General features: G+C 26.5%; 3 protein-coding genes across 3 annotated transcripts; 2 read left to right on the top strand and 1 right to left on the bottom strand.

The window, feature by feature from the left end:
- Positions 1-40: 40 nt before the first annotated feature.
- On the top strand, positions 41-1,138 carry LOC113363878 (ribosome biogenesis protein NOP53-like). Its single transcript, XM_026606361.1, is given in 5 exon segments — positions 41-154; positions 157-183; positions 272-540; positions 664-857; positions 931-1,138. Coding segments are annotated over 5 exon segments (732 nt in total). The 3' UTR covers positions 1,059-1,138.
- A 210-nt stretch (positions 1,139-1,348) lies between these two features.
- Positions 1,349-2,834, bottom strand: LOC113378382. Its single transcript, XM_026618917.1, has 6 exons — positions 2,693-2,834; positions 2,372-2,580; positions 2,096-2,262; positions 1,927-2,028; positions 1,603-1,783; positions 1,349-1,545 (listed from the first exon to the last, which is right to left on the bottom strand). Exons 1-6 carry the CDS (start codon positions 2,758-2,760, stop codon positions 1,349-1,351), a joined length of 924 nt encoding a protein of 307 aa, XP_026474702.1. The 5' UTR covers positions 2,761-2,834.
- Positions 2,835-5,282: 2,448 nt separating this feature from the next.
- LOC113376790 (serine/threonine-protein kinase PITSLRE-like) lies at positions 5,283-9,755 on the top strand. Its single transcript, XM_026616851.1, has 13 exons — positions 5,283-5,419; positions 5,770-6,611; positions 6,685-6,774; positions 6,989-7,052; positions 7,309-7,629; positions 7,712-7,823; positions 7,922-8,053; positions 8,314-8,448; positions 8,594-8,727; positions 8,815-8,905; positions 9,008-9,223; positions 9,354-9,479; positions 9,633-9,755. Exons 1-13 carry the CDS (start codon positions 5,343-5,345, stop codon positions 9,729-9,731), a joined length of 2,439 nt encoding a protein of 812 aa, XP_026472636.1. The 5' UTR covers positions 5,283-5,342; the 3' UTR covers positions 9,732-9,755.
- The last annotated feature ends 725 nt before the right edge of the window (positions 9,756-10,480 follow it).

Genomic DNA, 10,480 nt, shown 5'->3' with positions numbered 1-10,480 from the left:
ATAAGAAAATGTTTATTAATAAATATATTTCTAGGTATTTATGTCAGCTGTTGAAGCTCCTCATCCCGGAATGTCTTACAATCCTAGTGTAGCTGATCACAGAAATTTATTAAAGATAATAGTTGATAAAGAAAAAGAATTAATCAAACAAGAAGTGTGCATTTGAATCGTGTTACATCAAAAGTGAGTTTTTTTGTTTGGTGAATATATATATAGATATATATATAATTATATATTTATTTTTTATACATTTTTTATACATTTTTTATAGTTCTTCAGAAAAGTTTCACCTTCGCAAAAAGAAAAGGACATGTTAGCAGAAATGTCTGAAGGTTTACCAAAAACCGTTCTTGCCAACGGTGCTGATAATGATGATAAATCTGAAAGTTCAGAATCTGAAAATGATGAAAATGGAAATCCAGCAGTAAAAAATAAGAAAAAAGATCTTAAGCAAAAAAGAAAAGCCAAAGAACAGAGGATATTGAAACTTCAATTGAGAAAGGCACGTGTAGAAAAGAAGAAAGTAGCCGATATTTACAAGTAAGACTTAATTATTTTTAGCTTTACATCATGGCTTGCAAGTTTCTTGCAATAATTAAAAAATTTTTGATATAAAAGTTTACAATAATTTAAGTAAGATTTACTAATTTTATCTTTTTATAGACTGAAGAAATTAGCACAAAAAATAGCAAAAGCTGAAGAAATTGAAAAGAAAGTTCAAGAAAAACGTAAAATAAAACAAGAAGAAAAGTCAAAGGGAACTAAAGTTCTTGGAAAAGTTAAATTCGAAGAACCTGAATTAGAATTCAACATGAAAAAAGAAATTGCTGGTAACTTAAGAAATGTTAAAAAGGAAGGTTAGTATCTACTTATCACTTTTATACTCTATTATTTATTTATTATTTTATGCATTTTAAATTGTTGTTACAGGAAATCTTCTGTTGGATAGATTTAAGAGCTTACAAAAACGTAATGTCATTGAACCCACAGTTTCTCAAGGACTCAGAAAGAGATCTAAAGTTAAGCGATTTACCAAAAAGTCACATCAAGATGTATAATGTGTTTATATATTGTTTTACATTAAACTTAATGAAATATAAAACAAAATAACATCTAATATGTGTTTAAGCTTTTCAAAGACACCAGATGAAAAATTAAAACAGATTGCTCTTATGCACTTAATGGTAATATTTGCTTTTTAATTTTATTCTTATACTCATATAAAAATTTTGATTGAATTCTTTATGATGACAATACAAATGTGAGTTTGAGCAAATCAAATTGTTGGCAAAGTAAAATATCTTATAGAAGCAAAATAAGTATATTTATATTTATAAAGTTCTTATAATTACGGTGCATTATGGACTACTGGATAATATATTGCATAAACTTGCTGATTGTCTTCTTGCTCCTTATTATTATTATTATTTTGCTTATTATACTCTTTCTTAGAATGCTCTTCACTATTATTGCCACTATGTTGGCTATGTTCTTTCTCAGAGTCTTCATTGGTTAAGTGATTGTATTTCACATTTTCACTGAATCCTATAATATAGTTTTTGTGAAATGACTTTCAAGATAATTTATTTTAAAAGAACTTACCTTTGTTGTGTTCGTGATCACCTTCTTTTTTCGATTCTTCTTGTTCATGTTTACCACTTGTACTACCACCATGAAAGTTTTTAGGAGTTTTTTTTGTGTGATAAGATTCTTCATAGTAACCACCATCTTTTTTACCTCCAATATCTGAGTGCTCGCTATTTATTTTTTTATAAACACTTCCCTGTGATAAATATATAAAAACTGCAGAATGTATATATATATATATATATATATATATATATATATGTTTAACAAGAAACATAAATTTATATATAACAGCAATTTTAATTTGTTCATTGAGGATTTCTTCAGAATGCATCTTACCTCGTCAGTAATTTTTATGGTCTCAGAATTTCCTTTTTTCCTCACTTCACCATAACTGCCTTCCTCTATCAGAGGCAAAACCTTATTGTAGCCTTCACTTATCTAAAAAAGTTTTATATATTTTTACAAAGTATCAGAAACATTTATTCGATAAAATGTATGTACTCACATGAAATTTGGTATATTCATACTTCCCACCATCAGGTTTGGTCTGGTGCTTGTGTTCAGCGGGGGTTGGTGATGGGGGCACAAATCCATATATCATCGGGGGAGGAGTCACCATGATTTCCTTTTCTTTCTCAGTCACTTCGTATTTGTGCATGTAATTATTGTTATCTATTTATAAAGAATAATTGTTCTTCAGTTTAATATTGAACTTGGATACAAATTTGAGATTATTCTTAAAATAAAATACAATGCTTGATGCTGATATTTTTCTCCTTACCATTATTTCTTATCCGATACAATTCTGAGATCAATTTATCGGTAACATCAGATGGTTTTATTATGTGCTTGTGCAGATGGTAATGTTTCTTCGGTTCTTCTGGTTTCTCGTTTGATTTTCCTCCTATGTGATGGTGAATGTGTTTGTAAATGGTGTTTGTGTGATGCAAATGCTGCACTATTTCTGGTACATACACGCGAATATGAAGCCTGAAATAAAAATAATAAATTATTGATATAAATATTACTAATTAAATTTTATAAACCCATTAACAATATATATATATATATATATATATATATATATATATATATAACATACCTTGGTTTCGAAATAACTGTGTCTACTAATATAATAAATAAAAATACAGCAAATGATTGTGAAAACATTTTTGACTTTTAAAAAATTGAATACTATAAATTGAATTTTTATTATTGTATATATATAATTAGTTGCATTTTTGACAACACATATATTTCTGATAATTTTATTCAATAAATTGCATATATTATTTAATTATTTATAACTTAGTGTTATCATAAAAGTATATTGAATTAATCAAATTTATGATTCTTTTACTAAAATTATTTAAATCAGCATAATATTTTTATATATATTTTTTATATTATATATTCAATTCAAAGTTTATATTTTGACGAATGATATAAACTCTTTAAGATTATATAAAGAAATGATTTTATTTTATAAATTCTCTGCAATATATAATATTCTCATACAAATACACTTAGAAAATTCTATTAAGAAAATGATATAGTGAATGTGAAACAAATAGACAATGAGCTGAAGATTTTTTTAAATAATATTGTGAAATAAATGAGGGTTAATAGAATATTAATTATAAGGGTAAATAAAACGTTTATATAAAGAAATTCGTATACTGACTTTTGAAAATTCAAAAAGAGTTCGAAAAATATTAAAATTTTTCAATCGCACTTGAATTGTTTTTAGTGATGGTCCACAGAGCAATTTTTTGTTTGTTTGTGTCCCGGAAAAACCAAATGCCAAATTAAAAAAAAAAGTGTATTTGAAAGACATCAGTCTTCAAATTTATAAACTAAACTAGAAACAAATTAAATACATCGTTTTTGCTTAATTAAACTTTTTAATGAAATCTAATTTATAATTATATTCCTATTGCTTTTATTTCTCATTTGACAAAGACTTAGAAATTGATAATTCTAAGAAGTATGTTTTGATTTGTTATAATTTTGTGATAATTATATTATAATTTATTTTATAATTTATATGTTGTTTTTTGTCGTCAAAATATATTATACATTAAATGTGACGAATCAAAAATTAAAATTGGCAATTATTTAAACAAATTAAATTACCAATAGCTAATATAAAAAAAATCTTTTAAGCTAAAAAACTAAAAATGAGTAAATTTGTTACTAGTCTTCTTATTAAAAACAATTTACTAGTTTCGTCACGTAATTCTGTGGTCAAGTTTAAATGTTATATTTAGTTCCGATACCTGTGATTGTATATATATATATTTATATAATATATATATATATATATATATATATATATGTGTGTGTGTGTGTGTGTGTATGTCTAATATCTGATACATTTATAAACAGGAAGTATTTTTATTAAGTATTATAGGAAATAGAAATATGGCAAGAGTTTTTAAGAAATTTCTCTCCTCTAACATTTGTTATTGATCCGTTCACAAAGTTAATTTTATATGTTATTGTCTATGATATATTGCATTCAAATTTTGTATCTTGTACAGTTTTGCTCATAGAAATTATTTTTGTTTTTCTGATTGCTGAAATAAAGTGAAATAAAATAAAAATTGTATCTGAATTTATTGAAAGTTAAAATACTTACCTTTAGAATGGAAGTACTAGTCGTAAGACCGCAAAATTTTAGTATTATTAATTATTAGTATAATTAATGTCTTATTAAAAAAAATTCAACAGCTTACAAAGAAAATGCTCGGCCGATCTATAGCCAAAACTAATCAGCACGATTCCCAAATATCTTTCGAATAATTTTTTTAAAATTGATTCCGAATTATTGGCTAAAACGGAGAATTGGATTTTTTATGAAAACAATTTTTTCTGGAAAGTTAAAAAACGTGTTCATAATATAAAAATAATAATAATATAAAAAACATCAATTATATCAAATTCTAAAAGGAAGTTTCAATGTATTCCAACATTCATGTAAGGAAAGCATATACAAAAATTTAATTGATATATACAGCGGTATTTGAATAATTTTTTAAATCCAAATTAGTAAATAAAACTCAAGGTAATATAATAGTTTCAACAATTTTGTGAAATAATTCCTTGCCAATTTTTTAAAATTTGTAAATAATTAAAACAATTATTGTTTAAATGTATATTGTTAAATTAATTGATTAAATCAATCACTTATTTTACATTTATACTCAGACACGTGTTTCCTTTTCAAAAATGTCATATTCCGTTATTTTCAAATGTATCAATAACAAGAAAGAAAGTTTGAAATTCGATTTTAATTTTTGTTTAACCGGTTGCACCAAGGTCTGTTATTAAATAAAGAATTATTTACAACATTTAAAGAAAAACTCTCATTCCAAAACATAAGTTTAAAAAAATCGATTTATTACGATTCTTATTTTTATGTCATTCAGTAATCATAACATTCAATGCACATGCGATTTCCGTTTTAATGTCTAAATTTAAAATATTTTTAAAAACATACAAACGTAGTTTTGCATGAATAATATCAAGTTGAAAAAATATCACACAAATTTTATTTAGTTTATTCAACGTGCATAAGTAAATAGTATTTCAAATTTCGCGCATTTTCTTAAATATTTATTACTGTCATGTTGTCAACATTACTTTATGCTTTCAAGCGGCCACTCGTGGCCGCCATTAAAAGTGAAAAATAAACTTCAATGTTATTGTCAAATCTAATAGTTTTAAGTAAAATTCGTATTTAATCTAAAATGAGTAATAATGATTCGGATGGTTGTGAAGATGGACAAATTGTTTCGCCTCCTAATTCAAATGATAATGATTTTAGGTTAGTATGAATGACATTTGCATTTATGTAAAAATTATATTAGTCAATTAGAAAATCAGAATGTTTTTCGAAAAAACTATTATAAATTAGATCGGAGTTGGTTTCAAAATGTATAACGTATATTGTTTAGGTACATATTCTTTATGTTATATATAAGATGAGTTGAAGACCTTGGCGAAAAATAAGGTTATAGTTTATGCATTTGTTAATACTTGATTTTATTGTTCCTAATTTATTTTATTCTTATATCTAAGTCTAAATCATATTATAATACATGTATATCCATTTTAGTGCTAGTGTGTGGAGTTATAGTTGAATTTAAATCTTACAACTGTTCGAACAAATTTCAGCTTATCTGAGGAAGACATAGAACATGATGCTTCCTTGCATATAAAACCACCACAGTTAATTTCATCACGAAGTCACAAACTATCTAGGAAAAAACATTCCCATGACAAACACTCAAAATTAAAACACAGTAGTAGAAGGCACTCTATGAAGGATAAGGATAAACACAAACGACACAGATCCGGAGATATTGAGAGTAGTAATCCTGATCGAATATTAGAAGATTTGCGATCTAGACTGCTAGATAAGCGCAATAGGCATAAAGTACAGTCTCACGATGAATATAGAAGGCCAACAAAAGGTAGCAGTCAACATGATTTGGATCATGATGATAAAAGGCATAAAAATTACAGTAGGGACCTTGAAGAGCATAGAAGACAACGTGATAAACCTGCAGAGTATTATGAACGTAAAAGTAAAAAAGAAATTGATATCAAATCCAGGGATTTAGAAAATGAGGATTACAGAAGGCAAAGTAGAGATAAAATGAGTATAGATATAGATTATGATCTTGATAAACGACACAGCAGATATAAACCTAATGTAGTGAGAGAAAAAAGAAACTCTGAAGGTGAATCTGAACATAATTATGAGCAGAAGAGGGATAAAACAGAAATGGAGACATATAGGCACAAGGAAAAAACAAATCTTGTTCGTGATGTTGAATATGATGAAAGAAGAGATAGGTTATTAGTTGCAGAAAGAGAAATGCTCAGGTTAAAAAAAATTAGTCGTATGGAATTGCTAGCTAGGCGGGAATTAAAAAGTAAAAAACTATTAGAACATGAAGAAGCATCATCTAGGAAAAAGATGAGACGATCTAGTCAGGATAGCTTAGATAAAGGTAATTTATAGAAATGCATATATATATTCAGTATAATTATACTATTTACTTGAAATTTTAAAAATAATTTTAGATTCAAAAGATGTTACTGTAGTAATGGTATCTGATGACACAGAAGAGGAAATGGCCAATTCGAACTATGACTCTGATCATAGTAAATCAGGTATGTTGATTAAGAATTTTAAGAATAGTAACAATAATTACTGCTGAAAGGTCTCATCTTCATTTAACAGCACTAGTGTTTATTAATTACTAATTATTACATTTACACGGTTTTGTATATTTTATCTATAATAAGATTTTAAATAAATAAATATAAAAATAAATTTTTAAGTCTATTTGATATAATTTTATATTAGAATCTTACGATGTTTCAGATGACAGTGAAGAAGAAGCTTCAGAGAATACAGATGATCATTCTGATGAGAAACGTAAATCCAAGTAAGAATGCTATTTTCTTTTAATTAAAATTCTATTACAAATGACTTTTTCATTATTATTGAGTATATGTAATATGTTCAATAACATTATGTGTATTTTATATTACAAAGTATCAATTAATGAAAAAAAACATAGATTCACTATATGAAAGTTTATTGTGTCTCACTAATTAAACTTATGTAATATTAGATTGTTTCTCTAGCAACTGTGCTTGACACAGAAGAATGAAATATGACTTCCATAATCTGTATTGCAGTTCGAGATCAAGATCATGTTCAGAGTCTGATACGAGTTCAGAGTCCAATGATGAATCTCATACAGAAATACAAAAGGACGATGATGATATTCAAATGGAAGATTCAGAAAAGAAAATTGAAAACACAAAGACAGAGAATGAAACTAACAGTCCAAATACTAATAACATTGCTAATAATAATGCAGAGCACGAAAAAAACAGCGAAGCTGAAGATTTGACAAAATTTCCACCATACTATCCAGGAATACAAGGCTGCAGATCTGTTGCTGAATTTCAATGTTTAAATCGAATAGAGGAGGGTACTTATGGAGTTGTTTACAGGTTTGAAAAAGCTGTGGTGCTAAGTATTTTTTCTTGAAATATTGTTTTTCAATCTTGCTTTATTTTATCATTTATATTTTAGAGCAAAAGATCTTCGAACAGGTGAAGTTGTCGCATTGAAGAGATTGAAAATGGAGAAAGAGAAAGAAGGTTTTCCAATTACTTCTTTAAGAGAAATTAATACATTACTGAAGGTCAGTATAGTAAAATATTTTTTCTCTCCATCATTTTAAGTGATTCCTACCCCTTAAATAGAAAATTCTGTAATGATTGCATTTAAAATTATTTGCAGGCACAACATCCAAATATTGTTACAGTTCGTGAAATAGTTGTTGGGAGTAACATGGATAAAATCTTCATTGTCATGGATTATGTAGAGCACGATTTAAAAAGCTTAATGGAAACCATGAAGCATAAAAAACAGGTAATATTGGTTTTATATTAATTTCTACATTTGTGCTAATTAATAATGTTGAATTTCAAATTTCTAGTTTCATTTCTTGTCATTTATATTTGCCATCTTCAATAAATGGGTAACTGATCTCATCAGGCTGTTCCACAATCTCGTGAGGATTGAGAATACAATCACTCCGAAACGTCGAGAAATGAAATTAGAAGATCCAAATTCGGCAACTTATCGGTTGAGATAAGAGAAACTTTATATTAAAATATTATATTTTACAGGGTTTTCTGCCAGGTGAAGTGAAATGTTTAGTTCAACAATTATTAAAAGCTGTTGCACATTTGCATGATAATTGGATTTTACATCGAGACTTGAAAACATCAAATTTATTATTATCTCATAAAGGAATTCTTAAGGTAATTATATAAAAAAATAAAAATATATTCAATAAAAACAAGTTGATATATACTTACAAAATTATCAAATGTATTATTTTTATAAAATCTTTTCTAAATAGTTTTTTAATGTTTTTTTTACAAAGCATCTCTCCTTTATAAATAGGTTGGAGATTTTGGCTTAGCTAGGGAATATGGTTCTCCATTGAGGGCTTACACGCCGGTTGTAGTAACCCTGTGGTATCGATCACCAGAGCTTCTTCTTGGATGCAAAGAGTACTCCACAGCTATTGATATGTGGTACTGCTTATTAAATAATATGCTATATATGTAGTTTTATACAAAAAAATATTTATGTGAGTGTATTTATGATTAAATAAATTTTAGGTCAGTTGGCTGTATATTTGCTGAACTGGTTGCAATGCAAGCCTTATTTCCGGGTAAAAGTGAAGTTGATCAACTAAATAGAATATTTAAGGTAAATCATAAATTATTATTGCCAATAATTCTGCATTCAAATAATGATTAAATTAATATTTTTATTATATTGTATTTAAATCAACTTTAAATTTTTTCTTAGGATCTAGGAACACCAAATGAAAAAATCTGGCCTGGTTATTCAAAACTACCTGCAGTTCAAAAGATGACTTTTACTGAATATCCTGTGTCTATGATTGGACGCCGATTTGCACAAACCTTATCACCAAGAGGCCTGGACATGCTTAACGGTTTTCTTACTTATGATCCTGAAAAAAGAATCACATCTGAGGTTGCCTTGCAACATAACTATTTTAAGGTATAGTATTTTATATAGAATTTTTATAGGTTAAACACATTCTTGTGGTCTTCAAAAAAAAATCCACAAAAATGTGCTTAATTATTTTAGAATGCAATAATTGATTTCATGAATCTGAATGATTGAATAGGAGGTACCACTACCTATTGATCCTGCTATGTTTCCAACGTGGCCTGCAAAAAGTGAACTTGGAACAAGACGTGCACTTGCCAGTAGTCCTAAACCACCTTCAGGAGGTGACCAGTTTAAAGCATTGGTAAATATCATGTTAGTTTAGAATTAATATGTTTAAAATAAATATGACATAAATATAAACTAAAAGAATTAGTAATTAGTTTCAACCTACTTGGGCATATAGTAAAAATTTATTTATTTTTAAATAAAATTATTAATTCTATTACTTCTTAAGGGGGAAGGTGAAGGAGCAGATGCGTATTGGGGTGAACGAGCATCTTTGTTGGATACAAGAAACATTCCAATGGGTGCAGGCTTCTCACTCAAGTTTTAATAAATTCGTACAAATGTATATGGCATATAGTTTTAATTATGAAATTGTACATATTTTGTATTATAAAAATTCAATAAAAACATTGACGTACTTTTATGTTATTATTTTATTTTTATTTGGGTAAAGGTATTATAAACAGATGTAAATATATATATATATATATATATATATATATATATTATTATATATATATATATATATTTATTATTTATTTATTTATTTATTATTTATTTGTAATTTACATAATCTAGTACTACTACTTACAAATAATGATTCTAATTAGAAATATTGATTCTAATTTGGTAACAGAATTTTTCATATATAGTTTTTTTTTTTTGTTTTTTAAGTTTAAACACAAATTATTAATATATTTTGAATACTTCTTTGCAATTTATATAAAATGGATAAGACTACATAAATTTAATAATTTAAATAATGACAAAATGTAAATTGATCAATTGTTCTTATTGAAAATTTAGAATATTGGTTGAAGAATATAGAATACTAAGGGAAGTTATATTTATCATGAATATAAGTTTGTTTTCATGAAAAAAAAAACATTTTGTTTTCCGGAAGTTTCAAGTCATTCTGAATCGTTTTACTCCGGAAAAGGAAGTGCGTGCAATCAAAATTTGGCCTTTAATTTTCTCAAAAATGGCTGCACTGATTCCAAAAATTTAAAAGCTGTTTCATGAAACTCGATAAGGACGGGTTGATTAGAATAATGCATAAAGTGCTTTATAATTAGC

This window comes from Ctenocephalides felis, unplaced genomic scaffold (assembly GCF_003426905.1).
Source record: "Ctenocephalides felis isolate EL2017-DRISC unplaced genomic scaffold, ASM342690v1 CF-g0.4_SCAFFOLD_00845, whole genome shotgun sequence".
NCBI classification, from domain to species: Eukaryota; Metazoa; Arthropoda; class Insecta; order Siphonaptera; family Pulicidae; genus Ctenocephalides; species Ctenocephalides felis.
This window is presented reverse-complemented; position numbering and strand designations above follow the sequence as displayed.